At 41.7% G+C, this 22,414-nt stretch overlaps 1 protein-coding gene across 1 annotated transcript; it reads right to left on the bottom strand.

Moving 5' to 3' along the window:
- Nucleotides 1–1,685: 1,685 nt before the first annotated feature.
- LOC138871611 (uncharacterized) lies at nt 1,686–3,174 on the bottom strand. The gene is made up of 3 exons (XM_070149498.1): nt 3,038–3,174; nt 2,891–2,937; nt 1,686–2,521 (listed from the first exon to the last, which is right to left on the bottom strand). The coding sequence occupies exons 1-3, from the start codon at nt 3,172–3,174 to the stop codon at nt 1,686–1,688; spliced, it is 1,020 nt and encodes a 339-aa protein (XP_070005599.1).
- Nucleotides 3,175–22,414: the final 19,240 nt, after the last annotated feature.

Raw genomic sequence — 22,414 nt, 5'->3', positions numbered from 1 at the left:
CAACGAAGGTACTGGGATAGGAAAAATGACACCAAGTCACCCCCATTCATAGGGGGCAACAACACGGTCATCGAGGGTTTGGAAGATTGACAGGCGGACGCAATTACTGCGTTCTTGAAAAACCTAATCGACGGCGGTACAGTCACCTTGGAGAACAGGAATCGGCAGTGCTTTGAATGATGTCAAAATACACAAGTCCATGGGACACCCTGGTTGCCACAAAAGCTTGCACCACAGGTTGTATCGTTGGGGTGACATCGCTGTAAGAAGCTCGAGGAGGCAGGTGTCAGAATCATTTCCCATTACTTCATTCTGGGAAACACAGAGACTATCTGTATGCGGCAAAATCAGAGGACTTAATTTCTCGCTATCAAGTCATTCCGGAAGAATGCCTCGAGATCCCGAGGACATGGACCCACGACCGAGTCCCCTCCCTCGGGGCTCATTGAGGCCCGACTCAAAGAAGATGGAGGTCGAGGACAAAACAGAAGAGGAAGCTCCCAAGGCATACGACTAAGTCTGACAGAGCCAACCTATCCAGCGTCCATGCCGAAACATCGCGTCTAGCCATCCCATTTCCATACTTTACAATTAATACATGTTGTACTATAGCCGGGTTCCTCTCCTTTATAAGGAGAGTCCATGCCACTTTGTAAAGGGCTGTTGTTGCTCCAACTACTTCTCCACAAGATCAATAATATCTCTTTCTCTCTCTTTTTCTCTAACTCGCTCATCTTATTAGCTCGAGGCCACTTTGGCATTTACTACTCTCACACTTATTCTTCATTTATTGCTTGGTATTGGCCATATAGAGCCTTATTCAATCATATCTTAACTATTATTCCATTCTCGACTACCACCGATAGCTCGAGATTGAGCCCAGGTATTGTCCCCGAGGTCCCTCATCGACCAGTCCGAAGCCAGGGCAGTAAGCCCCTCGGTTTGATTACTGCCTCGTTTTAGCTTGCATTTCATAGTTAAACTTTATATTCCTAGAATCATATGCTCTAACAACTAGCATAAAAATAGATCACATATTTTTAGAATCCCATTTACAAATTTAATTGTTGTTACCATTTTCACGGTAAACAGGCATCCTACGAAAAGTATAAATGCCATATGGGCATGTGAAGGATGTCTTCTCTCTGTCCTCTGGTGCAATGGAGATTTGATTGTACCCTGAGTATCTATCCAAAAAATAGAAGTGAGACCTCCCTGGCAGTCATCTGATCAATGAAGGGAAGTGGGAAGTGGTCTTTCCGGGTGGCCAGATTCAATTTCCTGTAGTCCTTGCAAATTCTCCAATCTGTGACGATTCTTGTAGAGATCAGCTCATTGCTGTCATTTTTGACCACCGTCATACCACCCTTCTTAGGAACACATTGCATCGGGCTAACCCAGTTGCTGTCAGAGATAGGGAAAATGATTCCCGTATCCAACCACTTAATCACCTCTTTCTTCACCACTTCCTTCATGTTGGGGTTTAACCTTCTTTGGTGCTCCCTAGAAGGTTTGTACCTCTCTTCCAGCAGAATTTTTTGCATACAATATGCCGGGCTAATCCCCTTAATGTCTGCCATGGTCCACCCAACGATAGTCTTGCACTCCTTGAGTACCTGCAAAAGTTGTTGTGCCTACACATCTAACAAACTAGATGAGATAATAACAGGTAATGTAGAGTTAGGTCATAGGAACTCATAAATGAGATGGGCGGGCAATGGCTTCAACTCCAGCTTTGGTGGTTCTTCTATGGATGACTTGGCTGGAGGAGTCTCTCTATTTTCTAAGTACAGGGGCTCGAATTCAAGTGTTCTATCCCAAAACCCTCTGCCCTTTAAAGCCAACACGCATTCTGCCAATTCTTCCCCATTCACCTCATCTAAATTCACTAGACATGCAGCAATAGGGTCTTCAATAGTCAACGTTTCATCATCTGCTTCTACGATTACATCCACGGCTTCAATAAGAGAATAATTGGCGAATCCACTTGGTGGCCTCATATATTTCTGCACATTGAATGTTATCTCCTCATCGTTCAACCTCATCTTGAGCTCCCCATTTTCACAATCAATGAGAGCTCTCCATGTGACCAGGAACGGCCTTCCCAAAATAATGGGAATTTTTTCATAAATCTTGCAATCTAGAATCACAAAATCTACAGGGAACACAAATTTCCCTACCTGAATCAACACATCATCCAAGATACTAGAGGGTCTTTTCATGGTTCTATCAGCCAGCTGCAATAACATAGAAGTGGGTATAGCTCTTCCAATCCCCAACCTCTTATAGATCGCCAGGGGCATTAGATTTATGCTAGCCCCCAAATCACAAAGTGCCTTAACAAAAGCAAAGTTACCAATGGTGCAAGGAATTATGAAGATCCCTGGGTCAGACAGCTTCTCAGTAATTGGTCTAGTCACCACAACACTGCAGGTCTGAGTGAGAGTCACTGTGGCCAAGTTTTGGAAATCGAATTTTTGGGACATCAAGTCCTTCATCATTTTGCATAACCAGGCATCTCCTTCAAAGCATCAATCAATAGAATATTTACCTGGATTTGTTTCAGCATCTCGAAGAATTTCTTGTATTGTTCCTCTTTCTGGTACTTGGCCCGCCTCTGTGGGAATGGTGCTGGAGGTCTCTTCTTCCCAATGATTTGGGTATTTTCTTTGTCAAGAAACACCTCAACTACCGGTTTCTGGGCTACCTTAGCTTCTTTATCAGTCGCAATCTATGTGTTGTGTTCTTCCTGGGCAGGTTGTACCGTCACCTCTGTCAGTTTCGTTGAATCATCTAGCTCAATGGGTACTGGTACAAGTTTCTCAGCTTGTTTACTTTTTCAACCCCTGTCTTGCTCTAAGTCTAAGTCTCTGCCATTACGTAGACTCACTGCCATCAGCTTCTTGGAGCCTTGATCTTTTGGATATATCTGAGTATCTGCAGGCAATATCCCATGAGGATGATTATTCAAAGACATCAATATCTGGCCCATCTGCACTCATGTGCATCTACCCTTTCGCTCATTTTTGCATTTGACCCAATAACCTGCTGCATCATTGCCTTGAGTCTGGCAAACCCATCTTCCTGTCTTCTACCATGTTGCTGCTGAGGAGGTTGATAACCCTGCTGCTGATTTTGATTGTTATATCCCTGTGGACTTTGGTAAGGTGCCATATTGTTGTGAGGTCACATACCTCCCATATTTTCATTGTTGAGCTATGGCTGGATTGGCCTATATGGTTGATTTGTTGGCCCCAATTATGACCACCCTATCTCTGGCCCCCATAATTAGCCATATAATTCATGTCCTCAAGGTAATGATGATGATCACTTTTTGCATTCTATTGGTTACCAACTTGCTGACTAATGCAAGATGTGCATAAACCCCCATTGGTAGCATCAATAATGTGTACTTGCTGCTTCTGCCCTGATTCTTCCACCTTTTTAGTGAGTATACTCATCTGTGTCATTAATGTGTTCATATTTTCAGCAAGAGTGTTGGATAGATCTAAGGGCACTAAGTGAACTACTGGAGTGATAGGTGTATTCTTGGTTGTCCACCCCGAATTCTGTGCCATCTTGTCAAGCATGCTTTGGTTTTCTCTCCATGTTTTGCTCAAAAATGCTCCACCAGCTGAAGCATCAACATTAGCCTTTACGTTATCTATCAAACCCATGTAAAACTGTTGCCCCAACATCTGATCTGGAATACCGTGGTACGAACATATAACCAACATCCCTTTTAATCGTTCCCACGTTTCTTGCAGTGCCTCAATTGATTTCTGTTTGAAGCTTAAAATTTCATCATTTTGCTGAGCAGTCTTGTTGGGTGGATGAAACTTATTCACAAATTGCTTGACTAACTCCTCCCAAGTCAATATGGAATTAATGGGGAGCGAGTTTAGCCAAGTCTAGGTAGCTCCTGTAACTGAGAATGGAAACAACAACAACTTTATTGCTTCCTGAGTTACATTGGGATACCTTTGGGTTTTGCAAATTGACAGAAAATTCTTCAAGTGCTGTTGAGGATCTTCGATGTATGACCCCGAAAATAGTCCCTTGTTTTGCAACAAGTGCAGCATGTTGTTCGGGATTTGAAACGACTTGGCCTGTATCTGCGGGACTAAAATTGTTGTGGCCAAGTTCTCTACTGTGGGTTGTGCCCAGTCATATAGAGCAACCTCTAGAACAAGATGTGCCACTGGCGCCAATGGCGCAGCTGGGTGTAACAAATTATTTCCCATGTCTGGTTCGAGTTGTTCAGTTGATTGTTTTTTCGGTTGGCCCGATTCAAGGCCTTGAAAACTTTCTCAGGATCTGATAATGCTTCAAATACTTCACCAGTTCTCGATGAGTTTCTAGGAATGCACCCGTGCAACCAAGTCAACAAATGTTAAAATTTCAATCTATAGATTGAAAATAAAGAAAACTGACTACACTAAGAATTTTTGTATTTCTTTCAACTGTAATTGATAAAACAGTTAATTCCCGGCAACGTCACCAAAATTTGATCATGTCCAACTATGCCTTATAAAAAGGACAAAGCGGTCGCTGCAAATATAATCCGAGTATTTAGCCTAGAGTCGAATCCACTGGGAATTAACCTACCAATTACTTTCGTTAGACTTACTAAATTCTTCATAATCAACTTTCCAGATATTTTGAATAACAATTGAAGATGTTTTTACTAACTATAACTGAATGAAAGCGAGTAAACTAAAAGCTAACTATGACTTGGTTGTATGCAAGTAAGAGAAGGATCTAAGGTTATCATTTCCCCTATTGACAGAATCCCTTCCTGTTATGTTTCGCATGGATTTGCCTAATCGTCTCTATTAATCATGTGCACTCTTATTACCATAAATCTCTCCCGAGTAATCACGATAATTTACTAGACACACTCTCCCGAGTTACGCTAGCTGGCTTTTATTACAGCTCACTTTAGATCGCACCCAAGGCTTCGTTATCCCTAATCCCGCATTTAAACCCTCAGTTATTGATCCCTCATATACTTTGGGAGTGGTGTTGTTCAGTAATTACCTAAATATGCACTCTCTCCCGAGTAATACATACTAAATAGGCACAGCTAATTGAGGATCCTATCAATTAACTACAACAAGAACACAGTTGAACAAATAGAGATTAAACCGGGAAAACTATATTAACATAACACGAAGTTCATCCTTCAATAGGTTCCATCAAAACCCTAGACTAAATATTTATATACTCATAGCAAAGCAAGATAAAACCACAAAAGTATTCATAATGTGCAAATAAAGATAACAAAGAGAAGATTGAAAAACTATAATGGTTGATTGCTCTTCTCACACTTGTTCTTGCCTCCAATTTAATCTAAAAACCTTGATAATGTCCCTTTGGGCGAGCTGGACCTCTTATAGGTTAAGTGGAATTACCCTCGAACTTCCAAGTTTACCCCTGAATTATATTTTCCGAACTGGACTAGCGCGGTCGTGCTAGTGGGCGCGCATATGGCATAGTATTCTTCCTCGAACTCCTGGGCTAGCGCGGTCGCGCTAGTGGATCATCATTTCAGCTCTTCTTTTCTCTCTTCTTTCAACGTACTCAGCTCTGAGGGGCTTCCCTTGCTTCAATTTAGCTCTAAATATAGTGCTAAGTCCTCGTACGCGCAACTCGCTCCTGCAAAACATGAAATTCACAATTAGAGCCAATTTATAATCATTTAACTATCCTATAACAGAGAAACATAGTCAAGCTGGGGTATAAACAGTCGCCAAATTACATGAATCTAGCCTATTATCATGGGTACACGCGCAAAGTGCGTACCCTAAGACTAGTATATATATATATAGATGCAACGTGCATCCTGATTCCACCAATCCTCCCTTATTCCTCAGTAACAAGTACAATAAAAGTAACTAGTATATATTTATTGTGGCGTGCAACGCGATCCCACCAATCATCCCTTATTTCTCCTTAAAAATTACAATAAGAGTAAATAACATATATATCACCATATTAGTAACATCATGATCATTCACCCTTATTACTCCTTGTTGCAGCGTGCAACCCGATTCCACCTGTCCACCCTTTTTCCTCCTGTTGCGACGTGCAATCCTATCCCACCTGTCCACCCTTATTACTCCTTGTTGCGGCGTGCAACCCGATCCCACCAGACAACATCAATTCTCCCTAATTCCTCCTCAACATATCAACCACCAGACATAGTTTAAAATCAACACGAACTACAATTAAACAACCCAATCACAAGGATTTCTATCACCAAGAGTATGAGTACACGACAAACAAGAGAATCACGGAATAACCAAGAAGCACAACACCTTTACAAAAACAACAAGACATATAAGGCACGTGATAACTACACTGGACACCACAACAAATTGGACACATAACATATATGTACGGGGTCATAGGGGAATTCACAATTAAGAAATAACAAAACAATAAGGAGGACAATCACTTCAATTAAGGCAAATAAAGGCCAAGTAACAAGTAAAAGTTAGAGGAAAGCAAACAACATCGTATGGAGCATATAGAGGTAAATCAAGCAGTTAGGAAACTCAATCATATCAGAATACTTCCCGCTTAATGAACATAAGGACCTAAGAACTCTACCAAGTTTTCCACAATTAAGTCTGAGCACTCACTCGTCACCTCGCTGCACGGGCTAGAATTAGCATAGAAGACTCGAATCCTAAGGGGAAGTCCCCCACACAAGGTTAGACAAGATACTTACCTCAATCTGGCCAATTCAATACTCAATTTAGCTTTTTCTTTACCAATTCATCAACGCTCGGCTCAATCTAGCCAAAAATGACTTGAATACATCAAATAATGCAAGAGAAAAGATTTTAAATTAACAAAGCTATAATTCTTATACAATTTAAAAAAAGTAAGCAAAAGTCAACTCCCCAGGCCCGCACCTTGGAACCCGATAAAATTTACAAAAAATCGAATACCCATTCCGATACGAGTTCACCCGTACAAAAATTATCAAATTCCGATACCATTTGGTCTTTCACATCATCATTTTACATTATTGAAAGATTTTATAATTTCCCCAAAATTTTCCTTTAGATTCTCTTGAATTTGATGTTAAATCTAAGATATAATCACAAAATATAGTTGGATATTGATTAAAGATACTTACCCAATGTTTTGGTATGAAAATCCCCTCTCAAAATCGCCTCACCTCTAAGCTAGGGTTCAAAAATATGAAAAAGAACCAAAAACTCAAAATTCCCAGCTTTTAGCATGCTGCAGATGTCGCATTTGCGACACTAGGTTCGCAAATGCGAACTCGTAAAAGCGAAGAAAGCTTTGCAAATGCGAAGCCTGGACTTACCCTGCTACGGTCGCATTTGCGACAGAAATTTCGCAAATGCGAAGGTCGACTTTCGCAAATACGGCAGCCTCATCGCAAATGTGAGAAATGCCCAACCGCTCAGGCATCGCAAATGCAATGGTTCTTTGCAAATGCGGTGGCCATATTTGCGACCAGAACATCGCAAATGCGAAGAAACCAAAACTAGAAAATCAAAATTCATGAGAGCTATACCTTAACCTCTCCAAAACTCTCCCGAGCCCTCGGAGCTCCAAACCAAGCACCCACACAAGTTTGAATACACAACACAAACTCTCTTGCACGATCGGAACATCAAAATAACCTTTAGAACCACGAATCGGATGCCAAAATGCATGAAAATCACCATGAACTTCAAGAACTTCTAGAATTGCAACCAAGTGTCCAAACCTTATCAAATCAACTCCAAACGACGCCAAATTTTGCAGGCAAGTCCCAAATGACATAACGGAAATGTTACAACTTTTGGAATCGCATTCCGACCTCAATAACACAAAAGTCAACTATAGGTCAAACCTCTCCATTTTCCAAACTTCAATTTTTCCAACTTTCACCGAAATGCCTTAAATTACCTTACGGGCCTCCAAATCCAAATCCAAACGCACGCCTAAGCCCAAAATCACCATACAATGCTACTGAGATCATCCCAAAATCATTCCAGAGCCGTTTACTCAAAAGTCAAATTCCGATCAAATTCTTACCACTTAAGCTTCCAAAACTAGATTCCTTCTTCCAATTCGACTCTAATTCATCCAGAAACAGAATCAAACCATGCACGCAAGTCGATACACATAATATGGAGCTTCTAGTGACCTCAAACCACCAAATCGGACGCAATTGCTCAAAACGATCAGTCGGGTTGTTACATCCTCCTCCACTTATACATACGTTCGTCCTCGAAAGTGCCCGGAGTCATTCCAAAGCCATCGAACCACTGAATGTGCTCCTCATACATACACCCGGGGGTGATTCCCCATCACCCAAACCTAGATAGGACTGACAATGCAACTTAACTGAAGGTCTCATCTCATCCTTAGTCCATACCCTTATGACAAAATCGAAGCCTCAAACATCTGAAATTCATCATAGGACCCGAATCCCACATCATCACACTGTATGAACCTGAACAAGCTAAATCGAGCCAAAATTCCAATCTAGAATACAATCACATGCTATTCCACAAAACTAAAATGCCCGAAGTAATAACCTCTGACCACCATAGCTGCTCAAATATCATCCTGGATGCTGGCAATACACTTCTCATTGATTATAACCTTGTTCCGGACCTCCACAACACTGGCCATGATAAAGAAACATGCAGAAACTCATAGCCACCCATGAAGTCAACAAGTCAAGAAGCTCCCCTGCCTGTCAAGGGCCATTGACAAAATCTTAGCAGAGACTACCTTATACTTCCAAACACTCCTAACCCCCAAATACTATAGTGCTAAGCTCAGGTATAAGAACCTCATCTCAACCAATTCAAACAACCCAACTAATAACTCATCATGAAACCACGCGGATTTTCACACCACACAAATCGTACACCAAACGAGCAATAACTCAATTATGCAACACAAATAAAGAAGAGTAAAGTATAAGAATTATCTAACAAGTACAACATGTGTAATAACAAAAGTATAGTTTTTCATCAAATCGTCCCACAGAGGGAAAACACAACACCAAATAAATACAAGGAAAGGGTATCCCACATAACATCCGCTACTGCGTGCAGCCCGCTCCTAAATACTCATCAAGCCAACATGCTCGGGTTCACTGATCATATGAATACTGATATCAAGTACAGTAGAGTGCACAACTATAACTGTGAGAAAATGAATATAAATAAATAAATAGACATGAAAGAAAGCAAACATAGCTAGGGTGAAATGAGGAGATCAACATCACGAGGGATATCTCGCCCGCATCGCAATAAGGTCTGAACAAAATTACAACATGCGTGGGGAATAATCATACAACCTCAGCGCCCAACACATCATAAAAGAGTAGCACATAACATAGGCTAGGGGCACAAATAATATCCATTTTGCATGATAACATAACCATAATTACAATCTCATAAGAGCACACAAACTTGACCTGATAAGAAATACATATTATCATTGAGCTTCCAAATAGCCCCCAACAAAACCCTGATCCTTCCCAATTAGGTAAAATAATCTTCAAAAATCTACAACAACCTACCGATAATGCATGCTATTAATTATGCCATCCTCGACATTTCTTCACAATCCACAATCAGGAAATAGTCCACACATAAGGGCATCTAGCCCCCAAACCTCGGGAATACCAAAATCTCCATACCCAATCTCAATTACGCAAATCAAATGGTTGATACATCACTCACATCCCATCATTCTGCTCAAGCACTCATATAGAGTTTTCGGCCATGTAACAAAACATGAACCTCGAAAGCCTCAAAACCCAGTAATCACCATGCTACTAGCCACACACCCGCAAACCAAACTCAAGGTCTCAAAAAATGCACACTCTTCATATATGACAGCCTACAATGCCAATACCCTATTAATTTATGATACCTATTCAGGAGAAATCCACAATGTACAACATATTCCTTATGCCCATATCAGCCAACCAACTCAAGCCGTTGCCCAAACCATCGAGATCTCCTAGACATCCGCCCGCACGTAACTAAGCCATTAGAACCGCATCTCCCCAACACAACAGAGTCTCAAAAACCTTCCAATACCAGAGTGTTGCCACAATTCCAGTAGAGAATTCCTATTCAAAGGACCAATTACTTCCATTGCCATGCTGACCCAACACCACGGAACTGACCCATTTCTTCGGATAGCCGATATGTAATAATCCCAATCAAAGCCCCAAAAATAGATAATCTTAACACGAACCACGTAGCCCAGCAACTCATAAACCACCACATTTCCTCTGAAGCACCCCATCCTTCCGCAACCATGATACCCACACTGAATAGACCTTTTATGAATCTAAAGTTGTTCCTCCGACTCCCCTTGATACTGAAATGTAGGTTCATTGATGATGCAGAAACACCTAAGCCCTAACATCATCCCGTGCAAGTTCTCAAACCTTAGTCATACACAAAATTCGGGAACCTACCAATACAACATATACATATACCTCAGGACAACACCGATGTAAATCTGACTCTACAATCTGAATGCTGCTAGTGGACTACTCCACTTGGCGCGAACCATAGAAAGCATCATCCGATGATCCGAAAAAATAACCTTCACAGCTCGAACAACACAAATCACATGGTACTCCAATACCACTAACTATCCCCAATCAACACCCATCTCATGACCTTTCCACAATCGCGACGACTAGTAAACCAATTAAACCTTCCCAATCTCGCACTCATCAACTAGATTCCGGAAATCGCTGCTTCTCCATATGAACAACTGAATAGTCCCTCAATACTTCTATATCTTCAGTCTGGACAACACGTTGAGACAAAGTCTGAGCACCCCTGACTCCCTCGTAGCCCGTCTGTAGCATCACGAACCATTAGTGCACATCGGACATTGAGAGAGTAATATCATACACATGTGGTTGTAAAGGAACACAAGTTATATACTTCGAGCTGAATCAATATCGCACGTTAAGGATCGAAATAAGTGGAATTTCCTAATAGTTCTGTAGCCTTTTGAAGATAAGTACAAATGTTTCTATACCGATCCGCAAGACTCTACTAAAACTGCTTATGAGTCGTAGTACCTATGAACCTAGAGCTCTGATACTAACTTGTCACGACCCAAAATCCCTCCGAAGGATTCATGATGACACCTAGTCTCTAAACTAGGTAAGCCTAACATTTACAGAAATAATATTGATATTCACTAACTTTAAATTACATACCTCTGAACAATTACTAAATGAGACATATAGTAGATTACAACTTCTAAACAAATTAGAAAATCAACAAGGAAAGATAAAGCTATTTTTAGAAATCATTTGTATAAAGAAAATAACCTTTTCAAATAAAATACAATATCGAATGAGTTATTACCTTTAATATAGGATTTACTAAATTAAAACTTAGTAGAAATCACTTTTTTAAGTAAGATCCGATATCATCAGGTTAAGAAAATTTAATTGAGAAGCTAATTGAAATAGAACATAACATTTATAGGAGTTTGGATTATTGAAAGATACATATATGCACGACGAGTTCAAATTTAAAAGTCATAAATAGCACCGTAGTACTAACTCCTTTATTTTAATTCATGATATTACTTATAACTTAATAGAACAGGAGGAAATGATTGAACGTAATAAATTCACTTTGAAAATTAATTCACTAGAAAAATAGTTTCAGGGAAAGAATTCAAGGAACAATGGCAAGACGACAACTAAATGCCAATAACCCGATCTCCACAACTCAGTGAAATCCGAAATACAATTTGTCAAGTCTTAAATAAATAAACTAGGGTCTTCTCAGTATTCAGCTATAACCAAATCCTAAATGTAAAACCACCGAATAACTTGTACAGTCAAAGAGGAATACATAAGCATATATATATATCGATGCGACGCGCATCCCGATCCCACTAATCCTCCCTTATTCCTCCGTAACAATTACAGTAAAAGTAACTAGTATATATTTGTTGCGATATGCCACCCGATCCCACCAATCCTCTCTTATTACTACTTAACAATTATAATAAGAGTAAATAGCATATATATCACCATATCAGTAACAACATGATCATTCCCCCTTATTACTCCTTGTTGTGGCGTGCAAGCCGATCCCACCAGTCCACCCTTATTACTCCTCAATATATATCACCTTTATTCCTCCTATTGCGGCATGCAACACGATCCCATATGTCTACCCTTATTAATCCTTGTTGTGGTGTGCAACCCGATCCCACCAGACAACATCAATTCTCCCTTATTCCTCCTCAACATATCAACTGGCATACATAGTTTAAAATCATCAACAACAACAATTCAACAACTCAATCACAAGGATTTCTACCACCAAGAGTATGAGTACATGGTAACAAGAGAATCACAGAATAACCAAGAAGCAGAACAAGACATATAAGGCACGTGATAACTACAGTGGCAACTACAACAAATTGGACACATATCATATATGTACAAGGTCATAGGGGAATTCACAATTAAGAAATAACAAAACAATAAGGAGGACAATCACTGCAATTAAGGCAAATAAGGGCCAAGTAAGGAAAATAAGGCAAATAAGGGCCAAGTAACAAGTAAGAGTTAGAGGATCGCAAACAACATCGTATGGATCACACACTCGTCACCTCGCGTGCATGGGCTACAATTAGCTTAGAAGACTCAAATCATAATGGGAAGTCCCCCACACAAGGTTAGGCAAGAAAATTACCTCAATCCGACCAATTCAATACTCAATTCAGCTTTTTCTTTACCAATTCATCAACACTCGGCTCAATCTAGCCAAAAATGACTTGAATACATCAAACAATGCAAGAGAAAATAATTTCAATTAACAAAGCTATGATTCTTATACAATTTGCAAAATGTCAACAAAAGTCAACTCCCAAGCCCGCAGCTCGAAACCCGACAAAATTTACAAAAATCGAATACCCATTACGATACGAGTTCACCCATACAAAATCATCAAATTCCGATACCATTTGGCCTGTCAAATTATCATTTTATTTTTTTTAAAAGATTTTACAATTTTTCCCAATTTTTCCTTTAGATTCTCTTGAATTTGATGTTAAATCTAATATATAATCACAAAATATAGTTGGAAATTGATTAAAGATACTTACCCAATGTTTTGGTATGAAAACCCTCTCTTAAAATCGCCTCACCTCGAAGCTAGGGTTCAAAAATATGAAAATGAAGCAAAAACTCGGAATTCCCAGCTTTTAGCATTATGTAGATGTCGCATTTGCGAAACTGGGTTCACAAATGCGAACTCACAAAAGCGAAGAAAGTTTCGCAAATGCGAAGCCTGGACTTACCCTGCTAAGGCCGCATTTGCGACAGAAACTTCGCAATTGCGAAAGTTAACTTTCGCAAATGCGGTAGCCTCATCGCAAATACGAGAAATGCCTAGCCGCTCAGGATTCGCAAATGCGATGGTTCTTCTCAAATGCGGTGGCCGCATTTGCGACCAGAACATCACTAATGCGAAGAAACGAGAACCATTAAATCAAAATTCATGAGAGCTATTCCGAAACCACTCCCAAACTCACCCGAGCCCTCGGGGCTCCAAACCAATCACCCACACAAGTCTGAATACACAAAACGAACTCGCTTGTGTGATTGAAACATCAAAATAACCTTTAGAACCATGAATCGGATGCCAAAATGTATGAAAATCACTGTGAACTTCAAGAACTTCTAGAATTGCAACCAAACGTCCGAACCATATCAAATCAACACCAAACGATGCCAAATTTTGCAGGCAAGTCCCAAATGATATAACATAGCTGTTCCAACTTTTGGAATCGTATTGTGACCTCGATAACACAAAGGTCAACTATGGGTCAAACCTCTCCATTTTCCAAACTTCAATTTTTTCAACTTTCGCCAAAATGCCTTAAATTACCTTACGGGCCTGCAAATCCAAATCCGAACGCACACCTAAGCCCAAAATAACCATACGAAGCTAATGAGATCATCCAAAACTTATTCTAGAGTTGTTTACTCAAAAGTCAAATTCCGGTCAAATTCTCACTGCTTAAGATTCCAAAACTAGATTCCTTCTTCCAATTCGACTCCGATTCATCCAGAAACAGAATCCAACCATGCACGCAAGTTGATACACATAATACTAAGCTTATCATGACCTTAAACCACCGAACTAGATTCAATTGCTCAAAACGACCAGCCGGGTCGGTACAAATTGAAAATTTCATTTGTTTTGGTGTTCGATTCGTAGTTCTAGGTGTTACTTTGGTGTTTTGATCATGCGTGAAAGTTTTTATGATGTTATTTCACTTGTATGCATGTTTAGTTTTGAGAGAGAGGGTCTCAGGCGAGTTTCAGATAGGCTACAGAGTGATTTTGGACTTAGAATAATAGTTGATGCCTTTACTATTGTTGGTGCTCTGCTGGAGATCTCGCAATTTACGAGATTTGGCTTGTATTTGTGAACAAGGCTTCGCATTCAAGCATGGTTTGGATTGGGGGAGTCTCGCATTTGCGAGGTAAATGTTCACATTTGCGAACTTGCAACTGCCGCTTTTGTGAAGGCAGAGTCGCATTTGTGACTCAGTGTGTCCTGGCTCTTCGCATATGCGAAGGAATGATCCGCATTTGCAAGTGATATGGGTTCGCATTTACGACCAAAACATCGCATTTGTGATGACTGACTTTATGAGAAGGGTTCGCATTTGCGAGCTCTTTCTCACATTTGCGATCTTCGTATTTTGCGAATAAGATATCGCAATTGCGACATCCACAGCTGGTAAAAGAGGAAAAAATGGGATTTAGCTCATTTTTTAAAACTCTCAACCCTAAACTCGCTAGAGGCTATTTTTCAAGAGATTTTCTTCCTAAATTCATTGGTAAGTGTAACGATCGGATCGGTTCTTTTGAGCTCTAGCACGTCGTTCGGCTGTTTGAGGCCTTGAGCTGCTTCACTTCAGGTATTATGACCTATGCGTGTGGTAGGAATTGAATTTCGGGAAGTTCGGAGTTGATTTGGTAAGAAAATTCTCATTTCTAAAGCTTTAAGTTAGAAGAATTGACTAAGGTTGAGTTTTTGAGTAAACGACCTCGGAATTGGGATTTCAAGGTTCCAACAGGTTCGTATGATAATAAGTGTACGAGTCATATTATAAGTTATGTGGGGTCTAAGAATTAAGTCTAAGTCAAGGTTGAAATTACATGATAGACTAAAGTTCCAAATGAGTACACAGAAAACCTAACTTTAGAAGAGCATGCCTATATATATGAGTTATATTATGGACAACCTATCAAATAAAAGATCTTCGAGTCTAGTTTCTAATGCTTCAAACCGTTCGCCATTTGGATATTTATACAAGGAGTTATGGACGTTTTAGTAAAAGGTGTCCACCAAGGAAAAACTTGTAATACGAGGTACAACCTGCACAACGCAAGATACAAGTCGCTGAAGCACCTGTGCCTATATAAGGCAGTCACGGGCATCAGCCATTTTTGGGATTTTCTTGAGCTAAGGATTGGTTCTTTCATGGTGGATTCGACCTTAGGGACTACATAAGAATACAAGGTTAGTTTTTTGTGTGGATATTTTAAGTTAATAACATTGTATTAACACTAGTATTAACATCATTAAATCTTTGAAATCCCTAGAAATCTTTCAAGTTGTTCAAGAACACCAAATTTTCCAAACATTGGTGCTTACCTTGAAAATGGTAATTACAATGAAATTTGATTTTGTGGTTCTAAAAATACATGATTTATTGTAATGCTAGTTGTTAAGCAATAGATGCTAAGTGTGAGTTAGGGGAATGAGATAAGAGCTCAAGCCAATATGTTATGCAAACCGAATAACCGTCAATCGGGGTCTCGAGCTGGCCTATACTAGGCCTCGATGTCGAGCTAAAGTGCCTGACTGGGAATGGTCGATGAAGAACTAACAATTCTGAAGGCCTTTATGGTGGCTCTTTATGATCAATGATGAGTAATAAATGAAGAACAATCGATAAAACACAATAAATGTAAGTAATAAAATCAAATGAGCGACTGCTGAATATGTTTAAGTTGAGGAACAGAGAATGTTCTTATTCTTGTATTGAATATCATGTGTCCTACAAAATGATAAGGGTCCCCTTTATATAGGAGGGGGAATCCCGACATAGTACGGATGCATTTATTACAAAGATATGCGGCTGGCACAACCATTTAATATCACGGTACAGACTAGTACTATTCTTGTAGACCTGGTCAGCTCCAACCACGTGCCTTGGGAATTTCCCGCTTGTCCATCATAGCCTCCGATTTGCAGTGCCCCGAGGTCGAACATAGGGAACCCTCGGGGTCGAACCTTGAGTTGTGCCTCAAGCCTTCTGGAGACGGGCTATGGAGTTTCATAATGATCTTAAAATCAGACTCTCCGGCTTTAGTCGTATACAGATAGTCCCCGCGTATTTTAGAGTAAAAATGATAAGAAACAGTCTTGAATTCTTGCCTCTTCGATACTTCCATCATGACGTCAGCCCGTCAGAGCATTAAATGGCATGACTCAAAGGCTGCACAGAGGTCGCTTTCAACACTTATCAAAAAGCCCACGAACCGTTATTGGTTTGACTATTCTGCTTCTCAAACATTGCCCAAATGGCTTATATAAATACCTCAACTGTTTGTCATTCATAATTTTACAATATCTTTAAGTTTTCAGAGCTAAGTTCACCACCTTCTGCATTTATCTCCTTTCTGTGCTTGTCTCTTCATTTTCTTTCTTAGAAACTTTGTTATAGTTATGGCTAAAACCTCCAAAACGGTACCTCAGAAAGAGGGCACCACTTCTTCATCCCGTCCAAGGTGCAAACCAAAAACACCTCCAAGTATTGAGCAATGTATCCCTAGCCACTTCGATATGATCTCCGATTTTACCATTGAAAAACCCCCTTCTACACCGGGCCGATGCGAGCCCCATGTCTCGGTACATCAATGTGGTGACCGACACAAAGAGAGTAAAGATAGACTGCCGATGGGGGTGGCAGTGCAAGTAGAGATCCCAAATGCTGAGGAAAGCATAGTAGCACACAAGCCTAGCTTCCTCTGCGTATACACATACCCCTTCACTCTAGGCCCTGTAGATTCTTCTTCCCCACCGATGATCCAGTGATTCTTCACTTTTGTCATCAGTACCGAGTGACACTCGGTTAGATCTATCCTTCTTTCTGGAGGATTGTTTACATGCTTAGATATTTCTCCAACTGAATCGAGGGCATGACCTTTACCCTCAACTATTTGATCAGATTGTACAGCCCCCGTTTCTTCCGAGGGGGTTTAATCAAGCTTCACCATCGATCCGCCAAGACATTCTTTTCGAGCATCGATAAGGACAAAGATTGGGGATGGATGAGCCAGTTTGTTAGATTAAGAACCTCATATATTATCCCTGCTAATAGGATGCCATTCCCGGAGGAATGGAACATGAAGTGTAAGTGTCCCTACATCGAGCACATTTTATTACCCCTTCTTCTTCTTCTAAAATGATCTTCTTTTAATTATGTAGCCACCATTTGGTTCCCCGACGCGGTTCAGAACCTTCTAGGATGGATCAAACTGTTAGACTCTACTTTTCCATACCGCGAGCGTGTTTGGCCAAAACGCGGTGGCAGGCCAAGAACCCCGGTATGTTTTTGTTGTTGTCATTACCAAGTTTCTTATGAGTATTCTTTGTGGCGGTAAGTTTAATACAACATACCTCTACAGGCCTCAAGGAAGGCTTGTCGACGAGATCGCCTCCTCTTGGTGAAGAAGAAGCCTCAGAACCTGACAAGGGTAAGAAAAGGATGAAGGAGACATCGATCGAGTCTCCAAAATCAAAGAAACCCAAGGTTCGCAGGCCTCAGACCGATGCCACGGTCTTGACTTCGACTGCTGCAGCAAATCTTTATGCCGAAGACAAAGATGATGATGATGGCGATCACCTTTTGGTACAAAGGGTAAGATGGAGCGCTGATGCTCCACAAGCTGTTGGGCGGAAGGCCGCTAAGTCAGGGGTGGCCGATTTGGACCAGATTAGTGTTGACGAGACCCTCGAGGAGGGTTTGGGTGCAGCCCCCGAGCCTTAAGTTGGACATGGTACAATCCATGCCAGGGAATCCTCAACTGGTGATTTTGGAGGGCCTGAATTCAAAATATTTTGGGGTTGAGAAGAAACCCCTATAGAAATCGATACTGTGGGAAGCTTTGAATCGGGCCCATCATTTTCTCTGGGGGAAATAAGGGATGCCCAGAACAGGGGCGTTGCCGATGTGGCGATCTCTTAGGGAGAGGACGATACGTTTAAGGACTACTTCGTCGGTGTCGACGAGGACACATATCTCGACGCCCCCGTCGCTCTCGAGGAGGCTGAGAGGCCCCAAAAGTAGGTGATATTCTTGACATATCATTTGCACTTCAAATTTTACCCTTGCTTTTCTAACTTCTCTGCTTTGTTGTAGGTCAAGAAATTATATGACCATGCCTTTTATAAGCTTCAAGATAAGCTTTCATGCCGTGAGAAGGAGCTTGAGAAGCTCACCTCGGAGCTAAATGAGTCGAAGGCTTCCTCTACCCGAAAGGAAGAGGAGTTGAGTGAGCTTCAGGCGAGTCTGGAGGGAGTGCACCAGGAATGGACTAGCTTTGCCGAGCAGGTAACACGAAATTTATGAGTTCATCTTTTTATTCTTATGACTTGATGCTCACTATATTGATTCGCCTTTGCAGATTAGGCAAAAGAATGCCCTGGTAGGGCAACTTCAGGAAGAGGTTGCAGCCAAGGATACAGAGACCGTGACCTCGGAGAAAGACCTTTTGGGGGAGAGTTGTCCTTGGCCCAGGATCTTCTTCGAAGTGCTCAGAAGGAGGCCACTGCATTATCTGCGACCAAGTCTGAGGCTAATGAACATGCGTCCTCATACAAGAGAGATGCCGCCACCGCAAATGATCGAGTCAGAGAGATATCCGAGAAGGCCGAGCACAAGTTGGCTCAGGCCGTTGCTCATGCTCGTCTACAAGCTAGGAGGTAGGCCTTCGAGGAAGCAAGTGCCAAAGGTGTCGATCTCTCTGCTAAGATTGAGAAAGCCAGAGCCTTAGAGGAAGAATCAGCACCTTCAACTTCTTCGGATGAGGGTTCCAGAAGTGATTCAGATAGTAGTGAGGGTGAAGAATAGACTCGCGTTGTCATCTCTGCTTCTCCTTTTCTTTCTTTTTGTATATGGATTCCTCAGGGGGGATTTGTAAAGACACCCTTTGTAAATGTATTTTTGGGAATGCATAAAGATTCATTTGCTTCAAGTCTTCAAATTTTATTCTTCAGTGCTTATGCAAAGTTAATCTTTGAATTTTGATGTTGGCTCTTTGGAGACCATACTTGGAGTAACCGAGATCCTCGAGATCAGGCACCATCTCGAGGCTAGATTGATAGCTATTTTAGAGTCCATACTTGGAGTAACCGAGATCCTCGAGACCGGGCACCATCTCGAGGCTAGATTGATAGCTCTTTTAGATTCTATACTTGTAGTAACAAAGATCCTTGAGATCGGGCACCATCTTGAGGCTAGATCGATGTGGGGATCTCGATAGCTCTCGAGCTGTATGATAGTGTCATTCATATGACACGACCGTGAAGTGATCGAGGTGGTCCCACCGGTACACTTCCCCAAAAGAGGTAATGGCATGGTCAGAATTTATTGGCCTTCAGAATAGACGAACAACCACCGCTTGCTCTATATATGTATTTGCTTTCTTCTTATTTGAGGATTCCGCTACTTTGAGAAACTATCCTTTTTATAGAGCTCTCCTCCCTTGCATTAGTTTTTCACCATTTAAATTCAAAGCTTACGCCTAAGTTTTCATCTCCTTCTCTTGTTTCACCATAATTGTGGCTGCTACGCCCAAATCTATTCACTAAGAAGAGGAGAGTTCTGCTTCTGCTTCCCGCTTGGTCGGTAGTACACCGCCGACATACGGTGAGATAACCTTGAGATGCTTTGTCTCTAGGAGGGACTTTACGTTAGAGACCTCCTAATGTTCAGGGCCATTAGGATCATGCATCGAGGTTCATCTCATCAATAGGAGAGGAACACCTTGAGGCAGTTAGAGAGACTACAGATGGGGAGAAAAGGCGGTACTGTAGGTACCTTCCCTAGAAGAGAGCATCATGGCTTATGTAGAGGGGTTTTGAATGTATACACGTGCCCCTTTACATTGGGACCTCTCGATAGAGTCGTGCTCGAGTTTTGTAGAAGATATCGGGTTACCCTGGCACAGACCCGTCGTTTTGGAGGATAGTGTTGATGATAAGGTTCTTTGTAGATAAAGCTGGGCTTGATTTCACCCTCAGCCATCTTATTAGATTGTACCGGCCCTTTCATTACCGAGGCCTGATTACTCTACGACGTCGATCCACCCGGCCGTTTATTGCCAGTAATGAAGAAGACAGGGACCGAGAGTGGATGAGTTGATTTGTCGAAGTGCGAACTGTTGACATTATCCGCGTAGAGTCCCTACAATTCCCTGAGAAATGGAATTTCACACGTAAGTGGTACACTTGTGCTTTTGTCATTTTTGTTCATAGTGAAGGCAGACTCCATAAAGGTGTTTTCTTTTCCCTTTCCATAGCAATCCCATGGTTGCCATACGAGGTCCCTAATCTGGCGGGTTAGACTCAAAAACTGGCAACTTGATCAACCTACGATGAGTATATTGGCGAGATCTGTCGAAGGGTAGATGGGAGGCAAAACACCACAGTGAGTACCATATGATTCTTTTCTTTAAGGAATATTTCCCTTTGTGTTTCCTAACTTCTTTACTGCAGGCGTTGGAGAATTTTCCGAGAAGAGACCATGCCCTCTTGGATAGGAGGGAGGATCATCGGCTTTGGGGCCGAAGAGCCATAACAAGCACAAGGAATCCTAGGTGGGCGAGGAGATTTATAGTGAGGCAGGGTCTGCCCGGAGGTGTAAAGGAGATGCAACCGTTGAGGTAGATCATGTACCTATTGGCTGTCTTGCGAACATTGATGCAACAGAGGGGAGCAGCCACACATCGATAACTCTAGCCGAAAGACCTCTCGGGGTAGCTGAGCCTGCAATACCCAAGGTTTATAGCCTCGGTGAAGAGGCTCCTCTTTTGCCACCGTCTTCTTCCCTGGTCGAAGGTACTTCGAGGGACAAGGATCTTTCACCGCTATCTTCTTCTCCCGTCGAAGATACTTTGAGGGATACAGATTTTCTGCAGCCGTCTTCATCTCCCGTCGAAGTTACTTCGAGGGATGTTCGAGGCCAGGGGCCGCCTAAATCAAGCGGGGTTTCGAACGGTCCTATCCCTACCGATAGCGGTTCAACTGGGGACAATGAGACCAGGCCTGTAGATGTACACTCAACTATTGAGGAGGCTCAGCGGCTCTATTCTGTAGTGAGTTTTGGTTGACTTTATTGGTTTTTCAGTTTTGCATTTTCATTGTTTCACTGAGCTTCTTTTTCATAGGCATTTGACAAGCTCAAGTCTGAGTTGCTCCTCCATGAAGCCATGTTGCGGAAAGCCTTAGACGGAGAGAAATCCCTTAGGCTTCTTTATGATAAAAAGGGAAAAGGAGTTGATACACCTTCGGTACGAGATGAATCGAAGCCAGAACTACGAAGGTTTCCTCGAGAGATAGGTAACCTTTGTTTCGAGGGGATGCATGTTTCTTCTTCTATCCTCGAAGACTAATATTTTGATACTTCAGTTGCGGAGAAAGATCCTGGAATGCCCTTGGGGCAAAGTTTGTCAGGCCAAGTATGAGTGCAATGAGCTAAGGGCTCAGATAGATGCCCAAGTTGCGGCCAAGAAGAATGCTTTGGCCAAGGCTTCTTCCCTCGAGGTGCAACTCTAGAATGCTCGTGAAAATAGCTCGGTCCTGACGAGCAAGATTGTAAGGATCGAGTTTTACCTTTTGAAGATGAAGGCCGAGGTGGCGTAACGCCCGGGCTGAAGCTGAAGAGATTCGAGCTAAGGCTGATACGAAAGTGGCTGTCTATTTAAAAGACACTATCGACGCTCGAGCTGAGCTGAGAGGGGCTTCCGATCGGGAGAGCAGAAGCAATGAATATGCTCGGTGCTGATCCCGGAGGAAAGCCCTCGAGGAGATCCAAGCTAGGGGCCTCGATCTCTTAGAAGAGATAGAGTAAGCCAATGTGGATGAATACGATGCCAAGTTCCTACGATGTCGAAGATAATGAGGAAGAGGCCGATGGAGCCGTAGTCCTCGAGTGGAAAGTAGACTAGGCTTTACTTTTTGATTCTGCATACAATGCTCTTAGAGAACATTGTAAATGGAGCCTTGTATTATTTCACATATGCATATAAAAATAAGCTTTTGGTTTTCCCTTTTCATGA

Source organism: Nicotiana sylvestris, chromosome 6 (assembly GCF_000393655.2).
Source record: "Nicotiana sylvestris chromosome 6, ASM39365v2, whole genome shotgun sequence".
Taxonomy (NCBI): domain Eukaryota; kingdom Viridiplantae; phylum Streptophyta; class Magnoliopsida; order Solanales; family Solanaceae; genus Nicotiana; species Nicotiana sylvestris.
The sequence above is the reverse complement of the archived record's forward strand: the minus strand, read 5'-3'. Positions and strand labels throughout refer to the sequence as shown.

What these genes read in the sequence shown, in the direction of transcription:
- LOC138871611 (XM_070149498.1), bottom strand. Translation starts at nt 3,174, where the DNA reads ATGGCACCTTACCAAAGTCCACAGGGATATAACAATCAAAATCAGCAG. An exon ending in ATGATGCAGCAGGTTATTGG is followed by an intron (nt 2,938 to 3,037) that starts GTCAAATGCAAA and finishes TATTGCCTGCAG; the next exon opens with ATACTCAGATATATCCAAAA. An exon ending in GCTCCAAGAAGCTGATGGCA is followed by an intron (nt 2,522 to 2,890) that starts GTGAGTCTACGT and finishes GATGCTTTGAAG; the next exon opens with GAGATGCCTGGTTATGCAAA.